Below are 23,092 nucleotides of genomic sequence, written 5' to 3'. Positions count from 1 at the left end.
TTGTTCACGAACTAATCAGAAGTCACAACTCCATAGAAGAGGAGACATGTCACTGGGGTGATGTAATAGATAGGAGAGTATTTTGAAAGTGGGTCCCATTCAATCACTATAACGTACTGTAATTGGCTCGCACATTTTGGCGACAGTGACTCGAGTGATATTTGACAATATAAATATCATTAAATGTCATTGCAAAACACATGCCTTTTATATACTGTATTTGTATGTCATCAATTAATTGACTTTCATTTCAATATAGTTAAGTACAATTTTTTTTTTTAATCACTCAATCCCTACTTTGTTTGCATCAGAACAAAAAAATCACTTTACAGGAGGATAGAGGGACTCTCGATGCCCTCCTGGGTGTCAGCTTTGTTACCCTGTTTGCTGTCCAGTTATCCTCACTGCAATCCCTTTGTTCCAAAAAATTTGCTGGCCTTGCCACATCCGCTTGTTTGTCGCAGGCATCCCCTTCCGTAGCCCTATTCCCGCACGGAGGAAATGTGCGCATTTGGCTTGCAAACTAAAGCAGATGGACTAAAAGCAGCAAAATGACTAGCCCATGTATTTACAGTAAAGTGGCTGCCTATTATTCTACCGCAGCACAGAGCAGACCTCGGTGGCCCGGGCCCAAACATAACCAGCATATAAAAAGAAACTCAAGTTCGCCGGACAGGTCATGTCTGACACACAAGCAATTTAATATCCCTCCATCATGTGTTGCTGCTTATGCTCAGAAGTCGGAATTCCACATGACCACAAAATACATGCTTTTTTCCTTCCTCACAACCACAGTTGGACTGATGATTGGCAAGAAGCGTGGAAGATGTTTGAAATGTCATAAGCTTTATTAAAAGCATACTGACGAAAAAGGCAACAACAAAGACCAAATGTCATAAGGCTTTTCAGGCTTGGGATATAAAGAGGAATTGAAAATGCGCAAATTGCTAGCAAGGTTGCAACAGAGACTCACCCAGAGCACATTTTTTTAATTTCCCATCTTGTTGTATACAAACAGTGGAGATTTTTTAGACCAGGGGGACCCAAAGTATGGCGTCGGCTTTGTGATATCGCCCACTTTACATGACCAAGAGTCCTGTTTTGTTTGTTGCAATAATTTTATTCTAAAATAGATTAATTAGAACTTACCTCCATCCATCCATTATCCAAGCCGCTTATCCTCAAAAGGGTCAAGGGAGAGCAGGAGCCTATCCCAGCTAGCTTTGGGCGAAAGGCAGACTGCACCCTGAACTGGTTGCCAGCCAGTTGCAGGGCAGATATCGACACCATCACTGAGCGAGAAATTATCCCACACTGCCCGCACCAAAGTCAGGTGTGTGTACCACTACACCATCAGTGACTAGAAATATACAGTATGTACCGTAATTTCTCCAGTATAATGCGTCCTGAATGCCCACCCCCAGTGTTGACCTAAAAAAAAAATCTGGAAAACCCTTCTACCATTGTACAATGCGCACCACCAATTTGCTGCTACCCATATGCTCAAAATATTGGGAATTATCTGTAATTATATTTTGTTAGGTTTGTACTTGTATTGTTTTTTTTAAAAAAAACTGTCTGTACAACAAAAATGATCAAGAATCATAGTGCACGTGCTGATGTACCCGTAAGATAATCTCGGGACAGGGCACAGGACACGCTTGTCCTGGTCCCTGTAATTATCAGAACAGAATCCCTCAACCAACTAAAATAAATGCTCAATGATGGCATAACATTTTATTAATACTGTTGATAGCACATATACAGTCTTTAATACATATTTAACAATGTTTGACTTAAATATTTTTTTGCATTAAATATTTGTGCATAAAACGTTTGTGCATAGTGCAATTTATCCTGTACATTACACATCCTTGGCCAAGACTTCAAAAGCAACGTCTAGCTCATCTCCAGTCTGAAAAATATCCATTGGTGACTTGGTCCAGTTCTGGTGCCTCCTGAATTCATGAAAAGTGATCCTATTTTGCTCCCATAGGATGTCAACCTCTGTGCCATCCATGCCATGACATTACATTACATTTTTTGAATCCCAAGAGTTTTGGTTTCGTAGCGCAGCCGCTCGCCCACCTGACACCATAGCTTTCCTATGGCGTCTGGTAGCTACCAAAACAACGTGAGTTCAAACTATGTAAAAATGAGGGTAATGGGCACATTTTTTTAAAAAAAAAAGTGACCATTTCAATTGTGTGCGCTTGCGCATTTTTTTTTTTCTTTTAATGTGCCCATGACGCCCGTATTACGTGGTTCGCCACTCTACTTCCGGGTTGGCGGCGTCATCGGCACGAGTGATGACACTTTTCTTTTAAAAGCAGCTGCACAACTAGCCGTTGTAGTCGACATTTTTTGTCTTGGTTTAAGTAAATACAAACTCACGGGCAGTCACCTCTGATCTTTGGTGCAGTAGCAACAAACATGTTACGCTAGCAATCATAAAATGCAAGCTCCCCGAGGAGGTCATAGAGTCCGGGTTGGGGGCGCACATTACTGTAATATAAATGCGTATTGTAAGACATCAAAGATATCGAAATGTATATCTATACCATTTTTTTTACCACTCCATGTACCTGTATACAACTATACAATGTGATTGTATTTTTTATTTTTCATCCATACCTAAATATAATGCCCTCTATTAATTTTTTAAAAATATTTTGGGGAAAATGTACGCATTATTTTCGAGAAATTATGTATTTTTTATTAAGACTCCCCAAGAGGGCTTGCGTCAGGAAGGGCATCCAGCGTAAAAACATTGCCAAACGTATTTTGTATTAGTCATAATGTAATGAAAATATCACTTCAGGAAGTACCCTGCCTTCTGCCCGATGACAGCCAGGATAGGCTCCAGCTCTCCCGCAACCCTTATGAGGATAAACAGCTAAGAAAATGGATGGATGGATTTACATTTATTTGATGATTTTAAGCATTAAAGTGAGGAAGCTATACAAAAATCTTCAGAAGTTGAGAATGGTGGCGCTGTACGTATGGCAAAGTGGTAGGAAGTGACTCAGTCAAAAATATTTTGTTAGCTGTGCCCAGATCATTAAGTAGATCTTTCAGATATCTGTATTTGAGTTGATTTTCCTGGCAAGAACTCTGGAGCTTCTTAACAGACTCCTGACTTAGAGACAGCCTAGTGACAGCTTTAATCCTACGTTTACTTGGAGGGATCACAACGTTCTACTCGCTATTCGTGTTTTTCCGCTGAGGAAACAGCAATAACAACAGAATACGAGGTAAACTACTGCTTTCTGGTTAAGGAAACATTTTTAGTGTTTCAACTCAAGTACCATGGTTTCATGTCAAAACCTTTGCACTTTGATTCCAAGCATTGTCATTGAAGAATTAAACATTAGACACGCTCCCCAAAAAATATGTGACTTGCTGATTTATTCTGGTGTCTTGTTCCTGTATGACTTTCCTCTTCCTTTCTTGCTTCTTGTTGCTTTGTGACTTCCTGTTCCTTCCGCACTTCCTGTTCCTTCCGTGGCTCCTGTTCCTTTTGGGCTTCCGGCTCTTGTATAACTCACTGTTCCTTTGAGGCTTCCTGTTATTGTGTGGCTTCCTGTTCCTTGCTGTCCCTTTATAGCTTTCTGTTTCTTCCTACTCCTTTTAGGGTTCCTGTTCCTTCCATTGTGGCTTCATCTTCCTGCTCATCCCATGGTGTCTTCAGCTTCCTGTTCCTTTGTCATTCCCTGTTTCTCCCTGTTCCTTGTGGCTTATTGCTTTATAACTTCCTGTTCCTGTCACCTCTCAGCCTGAGGGACTTTCAATGAAAACAGTCTGAACCTAAATGTCATAATGGGGCCACATCCGTCCCACCATCTTGGCCAAACGTTGCACCGCCCAGGCCACTAGCAATTTGGGGACCTTTGAGCTTCGTCTGCACTGCTTTGCATACCGGATAGACACAGGAGCAGCTTGGGCAGGTGGCGATTTGCGTGACATGTAAAGCTGAAGAAAGGAAGGACAGAAAAAAAAACAAGTGCGGGATGCAGGGAGGTACTGTGATCAAACAAAAGCAGTTCTTTGAACGTGACAGCCCTGCAGTCACGGCGGCACAATAATAAGCACCACTACGCTTGTAATAACTGGGTACGTTTCCACGGCGGTTTTCTGACAGGGAGGCAGTCAAATGCCTTGGCACAGACGGCAGATAGAGGGCGTCGCCTGTAAAACATGACCTCCGCGAGGTTACATCCACCCAAAGGTCGACATTAAGTAGATGGGCATGAATGGCGCACACATTCTGATCTTTTGTCACAGTCAAATTTTTTCAATAAGTGTGCACAAAGACTTATGAGACGTCCTCCTCCTCTATGAATAACTTCTCACAGTGTTATTACTTACTAAAAGGGAATTAAGACCTAATCCACAATAGGTTGGCATGAAATTCGCCTAAATTCAATTTGCGCGTGAGGCAATCAACAATTGAGCCTGTACTCGAGTGGCGTCAGTTTGTTTTGTCGCGGTTCAGGTTAACATATCAGATTCAGTCATGCAGTAGATAAACAATACAGATCCTAGATAAAAACAGAAAAGTAGCTTCAATAATCGTTAACTTGTAACGCAGTTAATCACAGTCTGTTGGAGAGTCGCCAGTCACAACTTCACCTGAAACTGTTGACATGCATAATAACTCAAGTATGCATCATAGTTCTACACTACGTTGAAATTCAAAAGAAATGATAGACATTAAACTAGTGAACCAAATCAAACAATATATATATATATATATATATATGCTATGGTAGAAACATGCTGACATTTTCAATACATAACTATGGAACATGGTGAACAGACCACACTCGGTCAGAGAAAAAAATAATTAAAAAGGCTCACATTTTAAAAGATAGGTTTGATTACTTTTAACATTCCTTTTCAGTATGCTCCCTATTCCTTCCAAGAGTGTCCATGTACAGCAGAGTCAAGTGTGTTTGCCTCGTCTCACCGTGTGTGCAGTACAAACAAAAATATGCACGCACACACCTGCACAAACTGACAAATGAAGCCAGACGTCGACTGAGCAACCTTTAACAGACACGCCTTGTGTGGTTGAAGAAGAGTTCATGTTTTTCACACAAGCGAGAAAACACGCACACACACACTCACACATAGATGGCCAACACTTGACTGTGAAACCAATGTTTTTTCAAAAGCTAATGTATGTAAACTCACTCGTCATGACAAAGAAAATCAACGCTCAAGTAGATAATCCCCCTTCACGTCTGTTCCATCTTACATTAAGTAAGAACAGAAACATGACTGCCGTGGTGCGGCACAAGTTAAATGTGTGAAAAAAGAAAAAGAACCCAAACATTTACCATTTTCATATAAGCTAAATCAAATGAGAACCAAACCTTTTTTTGTTTTTACCAGGAGACTGCATATTTCATTTGATAAATTATTGGTGAAATTAACAAGCAATGAATGGCAATTCATGGTTTTAGACTGTGGCGAAATTAGTCTCTTGTGCAATTAAAAATTTCATCTTGTCGCATTTTCGGATGTACATGTTTTAATTGGTGAACGTGACCTTTTTTCGACTGCAATCTCGTACTCCTGCATGCAGACAGACAAGACAAGACAGAGAGAGAGCAGGAGAGAGAGAGAGAGCGAGAGAGGGAGAGAGTGAGAGAGAGAGAGAGAGAGAGAGAGAGAGAGAGAGAGAGAGAGAAAGCCAGAGAGTGAGAGAGAACTTAAGCGCACTTGGGTTCTGCATCAGGATAATGATCCAAAACACACCAGCAAGTCAACTTACGAATGGCTCAAAATGAAGGTTTTGGAGTGGCCTACTCAAAGTCCAGACTTGAAGCAATTGAAATGCAGTGGTATGACCTTAAAAAGGTCGTTCATGCTTGAAACCCCTCCATTTTTGCTGAATTCAAACAACTCTGCAAGGAAGAATAGGGCATAACCTCTCCACAGAGATATGACAGAGTCATTGTCAGCTCTAGAAAGGAATTCCAGTTGTTGTTATTGAGGATGGCCCAACCAGTGATTACCACAAGTTTAAGGAGTCTTTACTTTTCACACAGGGACAAGTAACAGATTTTTTTTTTTCCTTAATAAATGAAATCCCCATTAAAAACAGTGATGTGTGTTCGCTTGGGTTACAGTGGGGAAAAAAGTATTTAGTCAGCCAACAATTGTGCAAATTTTCACACTTAAAAAGATGAAAGGGGCCTGTAGTTTGCATCATAGGTATACCTCACCGATGAGAGACAAAATGAGGAAAAAGTCCAGAACATCACTTTGCCTGATTTTTTAAAGGATTTACTAGCCCCTTGTTGGTGGAAAATGAGAATTTGGTCACCTACAAACAAGCAAGATTTCTGGCTCTCGTAGAATGGCACCTGTTTGAGCACATTATCAATATAAAAGACACCTGTCCATAACGTCAGTCACACTCCAAACACCGCTATAGCCAAGACCATAGACTTGTCAAAGTACACCGGAAACAAAATTTTAAACCTGTACCAGACTGGGAAGACTGAACCCACAATAGCTAAGCAGCTGGGCATGAAGAAATCAACTGTGGGAGCAATTAGTACTAAATAGAAGACATAAAAGACCACTGATAATCTCTTTCGATTTGGGGCTCCATGCAAGATGTCACCCTGTGGGGTCAAAATGATCACAACAACTGTGCAAAAATCCCAGAACCACAATTGGGGGCTATTGGATGACCTGCAGAGAGCTGGAACCAAAGGAGCAAAGCCTACCATCAGTAACACACTATGTCCCCAGGGACTCCCATACTGCAGTGCCAGACATGTCCCCCTGCTTAGGCCAGTACATGTGCAGGTCCGTCTGAAGTTTGCTACAGAGCATTTGAATGATCCAGAAGAATACTGGGAGAATCTCATATGGTCAGATGAAACCAAAATATAAGTCTTGGTTAGAAACTCAACTTTTCTTGTTTGAACGAATGCTGAGTTGCTTCCAAAGAACACCAGACCTACTGTGAAGCACGGCAGTGGAAATGTCATGATTTAGGTCTTTCTCTCCAAAGGGACCATGACAACTGATCTGTGTAAAGGAAAGAATGAATGAGGCCATGTATTGTGAGGGTTTGAGTGAAAAGCTCCGTCCGTCAGCAAGGGCACTGGGGATGAAATGTGGCTGAGTCTTTCAGGATGATAATGATACCAAACACACCATCCGGGCAACAAAGGAGGGGCTTTGTAAGAAGCATTTCAAGGTCCTGGAGTGGCCTAGCCAGTCTCCTGATCTCAACCCAATGGAAACTCTTTGGAGGGAGCTTACAGTCTGTGTTATCCAGCGACAGCCCCAAAACATCACTGCTCTAGAGGAGCTCTGCATAAAGGAATAGGCCAAAATACTAGCAAGTGGGTGTGAAAAACTTGCAAAGACTTATAGAAAACGTTTGGCCTCTGTCATTGCCAATGCAGGATAGATAACCAAGTATTGAGAAGAACTTTTGCGATTGACCAAATATTCATTTTTTTAAATATTTTCTTTAAAAATAATTTCGAAGATTTTTTTATTCTCATTTTGTCTCTCATGGGGGGCGGAATGCCCATGATGAAAATTAAAGGCCACTGTCATCTTTTCAAGTGGGAAAACTTGCACAAGTGGTGACTGACTAAATACTTTTTTGCCCAACTGTACTGGAGTGTCTGATATTTACATTTGTTTGGTGATCTTAAACATTAAAGTGGGGAAACTATTCAAAAATATGACTTTACGCCGATTTGATCACTGATATCAGTTTCAGCCGATAATGAGCATTTTATGCTGATTGGTTGATCGACTTGAATGGCATCATCATCAGACTACAAGAGAAATTGTCTCTTTCACGACTGCACTATGTCAGACTACTGTAATAAATTATTTTATTCTGATACCACTGCATTCTGTTTTTTATGATCATTGGGCTTTATTTTGTCAACTAAAATGCGACCGGATACACACGTTACTGTGGCTATGCAGACAAGAGTGCATTGTTTTAGTTCAAGACAAAATATTAACTTTAAACTATTCAGAAATATCAGTCTTTTTCTTCTTCTTTTCTTTTCGGCTTGTCCCAAGTCGGGGTCACCACAGCGTGTCATCTTTTTCCATCTAAGCCTATCTCGTGCATCTTCCTCACTGACACCCACAGTCTTCATGTCCTCCCTCACCACATCCATCAACCTTTTCTTTGGTCTTCCTCTCACTCTTTTGCCTGGCAGCTCCATCCTCAGCACCCTCGTACCAATATACTCACTCTATCGCCTCTGAACATGTCCAAACCATCGAAGTCTGCTCTCTCACCTTGTCTCCAAAACATCCAACTTTGGCTGCCCCTCTAATGAGCTCATTTCTACTCCTATTCAACCTGCTCACTCCGAGCGAGAATCTCAACATCTTCATTTCTGCTACCTCAAGTTAACACGTTTTAAAAGTTTGCCTTAATATCTACATGTCAATCACAGCAATTAGGCCACCTGACAAAGAGGTAGGGAGCATTCCTCAGCAGGCCTCTGCTTGATGGGGCCTGGGTTAACCACGTTAGCCTCCGAGGTGAAAGGCAGGATGTGACGTGCTCCACGCTGACAAGCACCATAGAAATATGACAGAAATGCTTCACGTACAAAATTCAAGTTAGTCTTCCAAAGAGAGAAAGCAATGCAGAACAGAAGCAAAAATTGTGCAAATAATGAGGAAATGGGTAAAATTTAAGCAGCAGATCCTAATTCTTTGTTTTGTTATGATTAACTATTCAACACAGGTGGTGTAAATCAGCTCATGTCCCATTTGGTGAAATTTTATTCCATCCATCCATCTATCCATCGATTCTCAACACCGTTAATCATGTCCAGGCTCATTGGGACACCAAAGCCTATCCCAGCCAACTTCAGGTGAAAGGTAGACTCCACCTTTGACTGGTCAGTCACATGACACAAATACAGACGGACAATCATTCGCACCATCACTGAGTGGGAACTGAACTCACGCTACCTGCAACTAATTCAGGCAAGTGTCCATCCATCCTCTGCTTTACGTTCATTTGCTCACTTGAGGCCCAATTAAGGTTTGCTGCTTTTTTTTCCACAATTTATAAATTCACCAATTCGTATATTTTCTGTGGCACCAATACAAAGCTATTCCTTGAAAAACTCACAACTAGCAGTTTTTGTTCTCTTTCTGAAATGCCCCTAGTTGCCTCAAGATGCGACCAAAGCTCAGTTGAAATAGGAATCAGTGTCAACGAAGTATCTTGAAGTGGTGCTTCTCTCCCGAGAGACAACCTTTTGGTTTACTGCATTAAGTATTGAGTATTTTTCCAAGTGTGTTTTACCATCTGAACATGCAAACCTGTTCTTCTTCCTGGTGTAATATTTTGACATTTGAGGTCCAGTTTTGTGACATTTGTTCTCATTCAAAGCATTTTACCCCAATGTTTTTACATGTAAACATCCTTCTGCTACACATGCTATTTTTTTATTCCCAAAGGGGATTTTTTTTCCACCGAAATCCAAACAAAATCGGAGCAATCCCAGAATACAATATTTGATCACATTTCTAAACGAATACGAGGGGGAATCCCAAAAGGAAATACTATCACTGATAGCATCACACCAGAGCATATCGTGACACGTTTTTGCAACACTTATCTCCACTATATCAGTCAAGCAAAGGAATCCAAACAAACACAAGTCGTCAGCTGTGTGTTGACGACAAATGTGATTTAATAGTATGCTATATGCACAGCCCAACTTGGACGGATGCTCGCAGAGGTGTTTTTTTTTTTTAAGCTTTTAACTGTCGATTTTGGCTTTTTTTTCCAGGGCCAAAATAGAACAAATGAAAAACGCTCATTACATCGTAAGACATGTTGTAAATGCATGAAATGATTGTTGAATACGCAGTTGAGTCCCCCTCCTTTCTTTCTCCCCTTGGTGTTATGAGGGGGAATACCATGGCTTTAAATACTTTGTGTTAATACATAGGTACACATGGGAGCAGTTAAGCACCAGCCCAGATGGCCGACCCTCTAATTTGAAGCCTAGAGGGTGTCATTAAGAAGACAAAAAAATTAAAAAGGAAAGCCTGCGGATTTTTGCCGCTTCTAACATGAAAGGCGACGCAAATTACAGCAAAAAGCAGGCAGGGCTTGGTTTGTGCGGTTGGTGTTATTAGATATCTGTGAGGAGGTTATGACCCAATATTGTGTGCAGGGGAGGTGCACACATGCTTCAGAATGTGCTGCAAAAACTGAAGGTTGATGGATAAATACAACAATTTAAAAAAAACATCATGGCATGCATGGCAAAACTGTGGAAACCTCAAAATTCAAGCTCTGTTCAGGGCTTTTTGGTGAGATAATTACATATTCAAATCAATAAAAATGTTTCTGAAACATTTCCAACAAGGCTGAAGCAAATATTTGTAATCAATTATTCTATCGATTCTCTGGATGATTCATTGAATAAAAATGTTTTCATTATTTAATAAAATTGCATTACAAAATAGGTGCGTGTGGTGCAGGTATTCATTTTGTCCATGTGTGACTTTTAAATGTGTCTGGCTTTAAAAGGCGGGGCCTGGTTAGCCACTGAGTCTTGAGCGCATGAGCGTCATTTGTGGCCTTTGCAGCGCTTTTATGAATGTGCTTATTATTACGTCCTTACTTTGTTACAGTTTGTTCAATAAAGTGATTAAAGGTGCACCAGCAGCTGTGTCTATGCTTAACCACTAGTGAAGGCATTACAATATATTTTAACTTGCGGTGGTAGGATATAATAAAATAGCTAACGTCGATACCTTGCTCCAACTTATTTCTACAATTATGGGTCTGTTCGCCTGCATTAGCAATACTTTGTGCGTGCGACCGGAAAGAGACTCCAGAGATGATCCAGGACATGCTGGAGAGACTATGTCTCTCGACTGGCCCGGGAAAACCTCGAGATGCCCCCGGAAGAGCTGGATGAAGTGGTTGGGTGAAGGAAGACTGGCCATCCCTGGTAATGCTCCTCCCCCCACAACACGACCCGGATAAGCAGTAGAAGATGGATGGATGGATGGATGGATGGATGGGTGTGTGAAAAAAATGATCACTGGAAAGCTTCGAGCCACAGACTTTTCTTTTTTTTATTTGTTTTTTTAGTAATCAAAATATTAGAGTTACAGTGGACCCCTGCTACTTGTGGGGAAAGAGACCCACACGAAAAAAGGGAAAAGCCACAAATAAATGGCATCTATTATAATTGCATTGCAAAAAAATGTTTTTTCAAGACCTGCAAATTGCTGAAAAAGACGGCTGACTGGTGACCAGTTCAGGGTGTACACCGCCTTTTGCCAGAAGTTAGTTGGGATAGGCTCCAGCACTCCCGCGACCATTGTGAGGATAAGCGGCTTAGAAAACACAAAAGAAGGGACGTTCCGCCAATAAGCATTTTCGATGAAAAATTGGTTCCCTTCAAAAGAAATTGAAAATGTAATTTTTCTTTTTTTTTTATCTGTAAATAGGTGAATCGGCAAGTGCCCAACTGCGATTCTACTGTATTCGATTAATCATTTTAGCCCTAATAGATAGATAGACTTTTATTTTAAATCTGAGACATATCAGGATCATAATAATTTTTATTTTGCAAAGTATGTCAAAAACACATAAGGAATTTTTGTCCGGTAGTTGGAGCCGCTCTAGTACGACAACAGCTAATTGACAGAGAATACTTTTTTTTTTTAGACAAAGACATTGTGAGAACATTCAGAGAGCATTGAAACGTTGGTAGTGATCTGGCAATGATGGTAAACTTTTTTGGGGACAATTGTGCAAAAAGATGCCGAGTGCTCTAGAAATTAGAGCAGTTTGAATGCCTAATAGAGCAATAGTCCAGTGCAATGACCATGGTGCAAAGCCGCCGAGACTTCAGGAAATGTATGCAGTTTAAATTGACGAGAAGTGCGATAATCTGGGACAATGCCCATCCATCCATCCATTTTCAATATCGCTTATCCTAGTTAGGGTTGCTGAAGCCTATTGACGATTGTGCAAATGTTGCAGCGTGGTGAGACTACCAAAGTGAGCGCACGAGTACTATTAATCATAACAATAGGTCCGGCAGAAATGTGACAACAAACTCAAGACAAAAAATTGGGAGCATGTTGCAGCTGAATGATAAATTAGCTGTTTAAGAAGTTATTCTATTTTAAAAGTGAAATGAAGAAAACTGAGAATTGACAGTGTTGTTTCAATCGTTTCAAATGGCAAAGGCATCATTAAGTGCCACACGCTCCACTCCAGGGCCAACATTAAAATAAAAGCCCACAATGGCATTGATGTTCAATATTGTTATATATGAAGCTTTTATTTGGAAGCGGGCCCTCTCCGCATGTTGCCAGAGAGGCGGCGTGTCATAGTAAGACAGTTTTAACTCATTCAACTTAATTATTGTGGCAGCTGCCTTGACTTCAACATTTTGACTGGCCTAACCACAATGAAAAAAATCCTTGGAGTAAATACAGACGGAAATCACAACTGTCAAATTCTTTGCAGTTAGTGAGTGTGCACGACTGACCAATGGTCAGGCAAAATAATGGAGACGTCATGTCACTATCCAAGCCACTTATCCTCACAAGGGCTGCGGGAAAGCTGGAGCGTATCAGAGCTAGCTTTGGGCAAGAGGCGGACTACACCCTGAACTGGTCGCCAGTCAGTCGCGGGACAGATATCGACACCATCACTGAGCGGGAATCAATCCCAAGTTGCCCGCACCAAAGTGTGTGTAGCACTAGACCATCAGTGACCCATAATGGAGATGTACCATATTTAAATGTTCATTTTTCCCTTACGAAGATTTTAGGATTTATAATTGTGATCACAATATTGAACAAAATAAGCGAGCTTATTATTTTGGCCATAATAGTGCAGCGCTACTCTAGAAACATCCAAACTTATATTTTTGTAACATATTAGAAGAAAATGCAAGTTATATGAGTATCATTAAAGGTGTCACCTGTCATTTCTGGTTCTAATTACAAGATTTACCCAAAATTCTGATTGGTCCATAGTCATAAATTCACATTTCAATCAACACAAAGGGAACACCCGTGACGGTGTGACATATAAAGTAGATCATGCTACAAACACCTAAAATGTGTATTTCTAACATAAACGGGGGAGTTCCATGTGTATTATTAATGGTGTCACCACCTGCTGTAAGATGCTTTTCTCATCGCAATTCCAAGATATAATCCAAAGAAACAAGTGAATTTTAAAATAATACAATAAATAATTACAAGATGTATGAATGTATATTGGCAATATTTATCCCCAAATTAGGGCCTTTTCAACACTTCCAGAGTCATGAATCATGAGTTGAAGTTCACACTTGCATATTCCCACTCAAAATATATTTGAGTAAATATTCCCAGTATTTACCACAGATTGGGAGCATTTGAAAGACTTCCAAATCAATAAAATGGGCTCCTATACATCAGACCTGCTGTTCAAATTTCAGTAATTGGGACTAAAGCCCAAACTAAAACGCTGGTTTTCAACATCATATCCGATAATAAGTTATACTGTATTACTATAGACGTGGTGCAGAAAGTATATTTCTGCAATTAGTCTGTGGTGCCGTTTAGGGGGTTGCTGATGGGGAGAAACATCGCTGCGCGTCTCCGCAAAGGAGAAGCATTCTCCCGGCACTGGAGCGAAGTCTTCTCGGGGCACCACGACGGAGTAAAGGGTTAGAAGACGCAAGAAAGAAAGTAAAGAAATGAAGGGCGGAGATGGAGGAGAAGAAGATGAAGAAAGAAAAGTAAATGAACGATAAGAGGTCGTGGACTCACCCGAGTCGAAGTGAGTGAGCGCGGCGGAGGTCAGGAAGAAGAAGCCGGCAAGAAGCAGCGAGGAGGCGGCGGCGGTCCACGGGTCCATGGTCCCAGGTGAGGTGAGGTTGAGGCGGTACGCGACTCAGCTCTCGACTCTGGTGTCCCGCTCTACACTGGAAGTCCCTGAAACCACCCGGCAGCCTTCTAACTCAGCGAGGGAGGGGGGAGGACTAGATAGTAGAGGGGAGGGATCCGATTTCCAGGCCATGTGACACGGGCCATGTGACAGGAAACCGAGCCAAACACTTTGAACCTGCACCGGGAGGAGCAGAAGGAGGATCGGGACGGAGCTGCAGGTAAGTCAAGTGTAAAAACTTTTTCAAAGTGTTTCTTTAGACATTACAAAAATAACCACCAACGACAAAAAAAAAAAAAAAAAAAACTACTGAAACAATCGCAATTTACTCACAAATTGGAAAATCTACTGACCAGGAGGATTCTTTTGTATCAATGGCAACTGATGGACACGCGAGCCCATCCCATTCAATTGTTCTACTTGTCCCTATACGACACTAACATAGTTATACCTCTCCACGCAATTTTATGTGTAGAACATAAACATGAATAATTATAGCAATTATAAAAAAAACACAGGTTCAGCTCCGCTCACATGAGGATTTTGCTACAGGAATCCAGAGTTTTTATTCCCACTTGTTATACAGTCTACATGTGTGAAGCTGTTAGTAGATGAGAGCAGAGCAAACTTGAAGTCTATAATGACCACTATGAGAGCACTGGTGTGGTGAAATTGTAATCTCATGATCTCAGCGTGCATGACGTCTCTCACACTGGCAGCAGGATCTGAAGTTTGAATGTAAACAAACAACTGTAGTTTCCTAATGGCCAATTGTACGTCATCTGGCAAGTAAGACACGTCCAGAAAGAATTGTCAAAATCTCATGTCTTGTTTCACTTTATAGTACCAGCTCTTTTCCCTCTCTAGATCTCCTCTGGGATCCATTACTTGGCAAAGCAATGCCATTCATCTCCATCTTGGGGCGGAGCTCCTTGCAGTTGTAGCATGGTAGACAAAGGAAGACAGCACAATAGGGGCGATATTCTCCACTAAAAAAATATCCCAGCTAAATCTCCGTCATAGTCCAGGCAGTTTTGCAACGGGTGAAAAGTACAAATAAAGCAGGATCTTAAGGGGGTGCTGATTCACAGGTGCACACAATGATAGAAAGAAAGATCATTGTCATGCCAAAATACTGAAAATAGCACAAAACAGTTTGGCACAACTAGGCCTCATCCATCAATCGATTTTCTTTGCCACTTATCCTCGCAAGGGTCGCAGGAGTGCCGGAGCCTATCGCAGCTGTCAACGGGCAGGAGGTGGGGTACACCCTGAACTGGCTGCCAGCCAATCGCAGGACACATAGAGACAAACAGCCACACTCACAATCACACCTAGGGGCAATTTAGAGTGTCCAATTAATGTTGCATGTTTTGGAATGTGGGAGGAAACCGGAGTGCCCGGAGAAAACACAGGCCGGCCGGGATCGAACCCGGGTCCTCGGAACTGTGAGGCCAGCTGAGCCACCGTGCCGCCCACAATTAGGTCTATCACGCTAATTATTATATCAACTTATCTTATATGATAAACGAAATTGTTGTGTCATTGTTGTGGTGAGCCGGCTTGCAGATCACACAATGAGCAAGTTGGACGGCTGTGTCGTTAGCCGCCTGTGGCCTCACTTTTGTCGTTGTTGCCTCCCTTCAACGCTCCACAGGCTTGCTCCATGTGACGTGTAAAGGGCTCATCTTCAGCGTGTATAAATGATGTCACCACACCTTTACATCGAGACGAAGCGTTTTCCCGGCTGTATTCTAAGTGACAGCATATATTTATTCACTTCTTGGGAAATGTACAAGTACATAGCATCCGTTTGGCATATTCCACCCCTGCGAAAACCCAATGAAATTCCATTCAGATTCTCCCCGCTTATTTCGATTGGGGTGTTTATATGGACCATTTTCATTCAATTTGTGCTTCTAAACCAATTATAATTAGAATAGAAGGATCCGCGTAAACCAGCCTAGTCTTGGAGCTCTTTATTCATTATTTCGGACCCAAGGGGATCCGTATCACTCAATAAAGTAAAACAATTAAATCGAGAAACAAAAAGGAAATTATAATAATAATAATGATTTAAAAGCAAGCATCAGAGGGGAAGTTCTGAGGTCCAGAATTCAAATCCAGGCCTCGCCTGTGTGGAGTTTGCATGTTCTCCCCATGCTTGTGTGGATTTTCTCTGGAAATTCCGGTTTCTTCCCTTCTTCTTCTTTTCCTTTCGGCTTGTCCCGTTAGGGGTCGCCACAGCGTGTCATCTTTTTCCATCCAAGCCTATCTCATGCATCTCAAAATGTGCATTAATTGGAGACACGAAATTGCCCGTAGGTGTGATTGTCACTATGAAAGTTTGTTTGTTTCTATGTGCCCTGCGATTGGTTGGAAAGCCTTCCCATTAACATGAACATTTGATTTGCAAACGGCAGTGTTAAGTGACAAACAGCACACTCTGGTGCTTTTATAGTCCATTGAGCACTTACAAAAGGCACGGTGGAGCTTCCAAACTTTTTTGAAAATACCATAAGCCGAGATATGAATTTAATTTGTTCTGTAGCCATACTAATAGCTCAAAATATTTGGATATCAAACCATCTTACTCTATTGAAATGCAATGGCACCGTGTGGTATGTCTGATTTGGCCACTGGCGGGCGATCTAATACAGTTTTAGAAACACAAACGAAAATGTTTCACAACTACCGTGACTCTGTACGCTGCAGCAATAGTTGTTCGCGGAGGACAAAGAATATGTTCTTGTAAATATTGTTACATTGTCTGTCTACATGTGTTGCTCCACAGGTTGTGTTCAAGAAATCAGAATACTGCGTGGTTGTCTTATGTATGTGCCAATAAAGTTGGGCCACTCGTATCTGAAGACGCCACTGTATTTGAATTATGTTTGCAATTGTCCAGGGTGTACCTTGGCTCTCACCCCAAAGTCACCTGGGATATGTTCCAGCTCCCTCATCATCCTCATGTGGACATCAAGATGTTATCATTGGCTTGATTTATACTTTACAAGGATACTTGTTGGCTTTAGGGCTGACATCTCTCCATTAGTGTGTGTCATATATAGACTGTGATTGTCCAAATGTTTATGAAAAGGGGTGTAAAAGTCAATGTTACCCTGGAGGGATGTTAGAGGATTGTTCTTCTATGAGAGTCCTTCCACTGTCATATGGTAACTAGGTTAGTGAAAACACATGTTCACACCCATTATTCACAAGGGTGAGAGGCCGCTGATACACCTTCAAACGAAACCTTCAGAACCTCAACTTGGGGCCCCGTGTGTCAATGTGTTTTCCATTTCCTGTTTTGGCAGGATGCTCTCTCGTCCTTGGATGTGGACTCTGTTGTTGTGCGCGTGAATCCAAATTAGTCACATGAACTGACATATTATGTAACTCTTTCACAATTCAAAACATTTCCCAGGTGTCTTGATAAGTAATGTGATACAATTTTGGGGAAAATAGCAGAAGTTTCAAGAATTACGGCACAGAAGGGATGAGCAAAGTTTTGTGCTCAAAAGTCAAGCATTCAGATTTTGAAAATGGCCAGGTCATTTGGAGGAAAAAGTACAAAAAAAATAAAATGGAAATATTCTTGTAATGAATCAACAAATTATATAAATCGGTATATATTGATGGAACTATCTTGTTTAATTTAAATTTTACAGTAAAATGATAATTGATCTTATATACTAGTCTAATCTATAATTTCATTATATACCAGTACATTAAATGTTAATTTAAAATTGTTAATTTACTTGTTAAAATTGTATTATTCACATCAATTAGCCAAGTAGTGATCTAGAAAAAAAAGTACATGAAAAATTAATACATGTGAAATCAACCAGGCAGCACCGTGGCCGACTGCTTAGTACATCTCCATCAGAGTTCTAAGGACTGCGGGTTCAAATACCACCTGTGTGGCGTTGCCATGTTTTCCCCGTGCTTGTGTGAGTTTTCTCCGTATTCTCCGGTTTTCTCCCCACCCCAAAAACATGTGTGGTAAGTTGATCAAAGATTCTAAATTGACAGTAGGTGTGAATGTGACTGTGATTTGTCTATAAGTGTCCTGTGATTAACTGGTGACGGGTTCAGTGTGTATCCCAACTTGCTCCCAAAGACATCTGGGATAGACTCCAACATTCTCGCGACACTAGTGAGGATAAGTCGTATGGAAGATGAATGAATGTATGTTACATGAAGCAAACTATTCTGAGTACGGGTGCCAGAGATAAGTGGAACAGACAATGGATGGATCAAATCAACCAATTTTAGTGCTGTGTGAATTTCATGGAGTTGTCGCAGAGTTTATCCCAGCTATCTCTGGGAGAAAGGTGGGGTACACTCTGAACTGGTCGCCAGCCAATCGCAGGGCACATAAACAAAACATTCTCCATTACATTCATACCTGCTGCCAATTTAGAGTCTTCACTGAACCTGTGATGCATGCTTCTGGGATGTTGGAGGAAACCAGAGTACCCGTAGAAAACCCATGCAGGCACGGGAAGAACATGCAAACTCCCCACAAGGAAAGCTGGATTTGAGAACAGATCCTGAGAACAGTGAGACAGGTGCACTAACCACTCATGCACGGTCAAGGAACATATTACCCTTTGAGGAGATGAGCCCGTAAGCACAAAAGTGTGTCAGATCCTGCTCTAGAAACCCAACTAGTTTTATCCAACCAATCCAAATGTCACTTTTCCATAATCTGTCAACTAACCAATTTAAAGTCAACCAACGCACAAACATACAGTGAGAATTTCTCCCTAGAAAAGAAGTGGGCTCCGTTTGAGCCTTGACAAATGGCAGCCCCTTGGTGTCGTCCTCCCCCCACCAACGCACACCTGTTGGGCGTTCAAAGCTTTAAGATGAAAGCCGCCGTTAACGTCATGCCACCTGCCAGGAAACCAGCATGACACCCCCCGCCTCCCCAAGAAATCTCCCAAAGTGCGCGAAACACTCACCTGCCCAACACTGCAATGACATGCGCAGCCGTCACCCATCTTGGGTCTCGAATCAAGATTTCCTCTGCGAGGTTTATTAATGTCACACCGATTACCGCCCTCAGAGAGAGACATATGAACCACGAGTACTTTTTGAAGTAGGGGCTTATCAGGTTAGTACTTGCCGGATGGTTTTAAAACCTTGCTGGTAAGTATGAGTACTTTATAAAAATGTAGTTGAAATCGCTAAATACATCAAATGTAATCAAATAGACTAGATAGCCAGACTTTTGTGCAGGCAGCGTGGGTTCAGTTCCCACTCAGTGACTGAGTAGATATGTTCCCTGTGACTGACTGACGACCAGTTCGGGGTGTAGTCTGGTTTTCCCCCTAAGTTGGCTGAGATGGGGTCCAGCAATCCTCCGACCCTTGTGTAGATAAGCGTCTTGGAAAATGGATGGATACTTCAATGGCCATTGTCCTGCTCCTTCTTGTGTGTGCAGCTCACCACACTGGGCAGTGTAATACATTTGTAATAATTCCACAAAGAAGAAGGTCACACAAGTAGGTGGAGTAAAATTAAGTTTCTTTTTTTTTTACAGAGGATAAAGAATATATGACTGTGTGTTTGTCTAAACACCTGTTGTTGAAAAAAATTATACCGTAACTACAATGGCATTGCTAGTTTTTGTTAGCCTGTCATTAATTCTCTTGTTAATTTTTATAAAGTTCACTGCCAACATCTGGCATTCGCAATTTTTTTTACCTGCAACTCAAAACAAGGAATCATCCAATGGCTGTCCCGTATCTCGAAAAACTCCTTGTCGAGGTACCATTTGGGTATATGTATAATATTTTATTTCCCCCCAAAAAAAGCATTAAAACAAAGAACTTTGCAGCAATCTATAGCAGATGAGCCAAATTAGTTCACATCAGTTTTTGCACTTGTTGCACAGCTGTCAGACCAAGCTTGCAGCTATTTTGTTCATTTTTCTGAGGGTGCAAGGGAAGGTGTTTACTTAAGTCGAATGTGGAATCCTTTTGAGGATATATAGTATAGTCTAAGTAGTATCCAAAAGCGCAGTATGAAATAAATCTGTCTGTAGATGGGAGTAACAGAGTCATGGTTGTGCACAAAATAGGACACGGCCAACAAAGCTGTCAGGCTGCGAGCCCACTTGGCCTGAAGCGTGTCGAGAACATCAATAAACATGATGACCAGGGTTTTTACTCAGCTGGAAGTTCTGGAAGACACTGAACACTTCTGACACTGAGCCTCTACAACATTAGGTACAGCTGCTTGCTGTGTTGTGTGAATGGCACCTATCCGGAACGTGTGTGTGTGTGTGTGTGTGTGTGTGTGTGTGGTTTTGGGGGGGCAAATTTCCTGGCTTCTGGAATTACTGTCACAAGTGTGAAAGAGGCAAAATGGTGGCTATGTAGACTTTTTCATATCCACTGTCAAACCAGGTTTTACCAACCCTGGGACCCAATTCTAACAGCTTGTGGAATAAGAATTACAAGACCCAGTATTGTCCCTTTCGTAGAGTCTACCAATAAGCAGTGTTAGGAAGATTACTTGGAAATATATTTGGTTAGGAATACAAGTTGACCTGTTTAAATTATACAATTCAATTGTTTTTTTCAAAGTAATATACTGGTAACTAATCTCACTTTATTAGATATTGATTACTTTTCATAATTTTGAATGAATGCACAAACACAACTCTTGGATGTTTCCTTGGAAAAAAGGGGATTAAAAGAATAGATCATAATTTTAGAGTTAACCACATATTTGTTCTTTATACAAATAATAAACGGATCACAAAACATAATGAAATTGAAACAATAAAACCCTTTGCTGCATTATATGTGGACAGCATGTGAAAAACGTGACGCCATGTTGACCTAATGACAAATGTGCACAATTTAGCCAAAACCACTTCAAATGAGTGACTGTTCCATAGAACTATGGAATTATAAAGATGAAAGCGTTTAAAAGGCAATCTTCTTTGATGTTTCTTAACCTCAGACAAACTAATAGATAGCACCACAACGTGGCATTGCACTTTGTGGTCATATTTGGAAAAATGTCTTCTTTGACACGAGGCAGAATGGCAAATGACCAGAGAGACAATCACAAGCGTTGATTTTAAGAAGAAGTGATATAAAACAAGTGATTTAGGGGGAAAGAGCTATGTTTTTGTGGCTAATTTTCAAATGTAACAAAAGTTGTGATCAGAAATTTCCCAAAGCAAATGTAATTTCATTGCACAAGTTACATTTCAATACTTATTATAATTAAATTCCATAATTCCACAACAATTAATGATCCCCAACACTCCAATAAGGTAGAGTTGAAGTCGACATGTAAATTTCCAGTCTTCTAAGGTAGTGTCAGAGGTGAGACAATGGCTGCATAGCTCCTTTTCACACTGTTAGTCCAACTGGCTTGATGGGAAGTGTCACCAATCTGTGTGAAAGGCATGAAAATGGTGAGGTCAAGTCGACCAACCAATCTCCCGGCCACAGGAGACACTAAAGTCTCACGGCACTTTCCCATTTAATGATGTGCTCCACGAGGCCAAGAAAAACAATTATTGCACTTCAAACGCATTCTCCTTCTCGCATTTACCGCCATACGTCACAGTGCATCGCCGCCGTGTTTACGCTGGAATTCGCCGTGGGACTGCACGTATCTTTCAAACAAAACCACATGAGTTGTTCAGACTGGCCTGGGTCTCAGCTTTTCCCCTTTGCCTCAGAGCCTAAATGAAGACCATCCCTCAACATACTCTGGTGATAATCTTCTCCTCATGCAGGATGATTGATGTGCACAAGATGTGACACCGCCACCAGTCTGTTCTCACGTCCACTGAAGTCTAAATGTTTTAATAACTTTGCCTTCAGCCCCTCAATTGGCTTTGACTGTTTCTGTGAAAGGCGAAACGGTGGATCAACTGGTTAAAGTGTAGGACTCACAGCTCTGAGGACTGGGGTTCAAATCCTGGCCCTGCCTGTGTGGAGTGTGCATGTCCTCCCCATGCCTGTGTGGCTTTTCTCCTGGCACTCCAGTTTCCCCAAAACATGCTTTAATTGGGGACTCTAAATTGCCCCAAGTTGTAATTGTGAGTGTGACTGTTGTCTGTCTCTATGTGCCTTGCGATTGGATGGCAACCAGTTGAGATAACTGGGGTAGGCTCCAGGAATCTCGTGACCCTTGTGAGGATAAGTGGATCAGATAATAGATGAATGGATGTTTCTGTGAAAGGTGCTACAGAGCCGCCATACTTCTTGTTACACCTCTCATACTTCACCAAAACCGCTGATTTCACTGGTCCCCTATTCCTTTCTTTGAAGCTTTTACAGAGACCAGCAAGACAGGAAAATCAGGAAAAATTTGCATTTGACAATTTGTGTGAAAGGGGCTCTATAATGTAGCCGCTGTCAAGACTCTTGTTACACCTTTAATACTTCTTCATAAATCTGGAGATTTATGGGTCAACTTCAACTTTCCATCCAGTGTCAATGTCACTCATACGAGACAGTTGACGCAAGAAAAACGAGAAAAAGATAGCTTTGCCAGGGAGTGTGAAATGAGCTACCCTCCTTTTACACCGCTGACACTATTTAAGAAACATGGAAATTCAAGAGTTGATTTCATTTTGTGCCAGTATTTTTTATACAAATCAACAATACAGGAACAGTGGAAGAGATGGCTTTGATGGGCAATGTAGAGATGCGCCAACCCACCGATTAATGATAATGATCCCTAAAAGCTAGGAAATTAGCTAGTCAACATCACTTCCCCTTTTGGCTTCTGTACATTTCAAACAGAAAAGCAACACATCCTGTCTCTGTTCTACACTCAGGATACTACTGTAATTCCAGGAGATGGGAAATTTGCTGGGCGGCTTCATCCCCCCAACCCCTGGCTGCACCTTTTAGACACTATAGCAACAGGAAAAACCTGAATAATGGGGAACGCAGGATTTGAAAGACCGCTTAAAATTCGCTACAAGGCTACTGGCCCACATTTTACACCTCTGCTAAGAACTCTCGAGTCAAGAAAAACATGGGTTGATGTGACCCTTGCATAATATATCATAATGTGACCCTTTTGCAGAGAACAGCACCAGAAAAAAAATCTGACTCTAAAGAACATTATGAAAGAGGGTATCCGGCCACCCCTCTCTTCTAT

At 41.4% G+C, this 23,092-nt stretch overlaps 2 protein-coding genes across 3 annotated transcripts in view; one reads left to right on the top strand and one right to left on the bottom strand.

Moving 5' to 3' along the window:
- Positions 1 to 14,038, bottom strand: part of kremen1 (kringle containing transmembrane protein 1) — a 75,789-nt gene extending 61,751 nt beyond the window's left edge. The window contains exon 1 of one of the 2 annotated variants that reach the window (XM_061818111.1): positions 13,825 to 14,038. In XM_061818111.1, coding sequence (XP_061674095.1) covers positions 13,825 to 13,912 — 88 coding nt within the window. In that variant the 5' untranslated portion in view covers positions 13,913 to 14,038. The remainder of the gene's footprint in view (positions 1 to 13,824) is intronic. The other variant, XM_061818112.1, reaches the window with a different exon arrangement.
- Positions 14,039 to 14,084: 46 nt separating this feature from the next.
- Positions 14,085 to 23,092, top strand: part of coq5 (coenzyme Q5, methyltransferase) — a 30,826-nt gene continuing 21,818 nt past the window's right edge. Inside the window, exon 1 of the mRNA XM_061816884.1 lies at positions 14,085 to 14,162. The gene's annotated coding sequence lies outside the window, so the exon portion shown is untranslated. The remainder of the gene's footprint in view (positions 14,163 to 23,092) is intronic.

The sequence above is a fragment of the Syngnathoides biaculeatus genome, chromosome 4 (genome assembly GCF_019802595.1).
Source record: "Syngnathoides biaculeatus isolate LvHL_M chromosome 4, ASM1980259v1, whole genome shotgun sequence".
NCBI lineage: Eukaryota > Metazoa > Chordata > Actinopteri > Syngnathiformes > Syngnathidae > Syngnathoides > Syngnathoides biaculeatus.
This window is presented reverse-complemented; position numbering and strand designations above follow the sequence as displayed.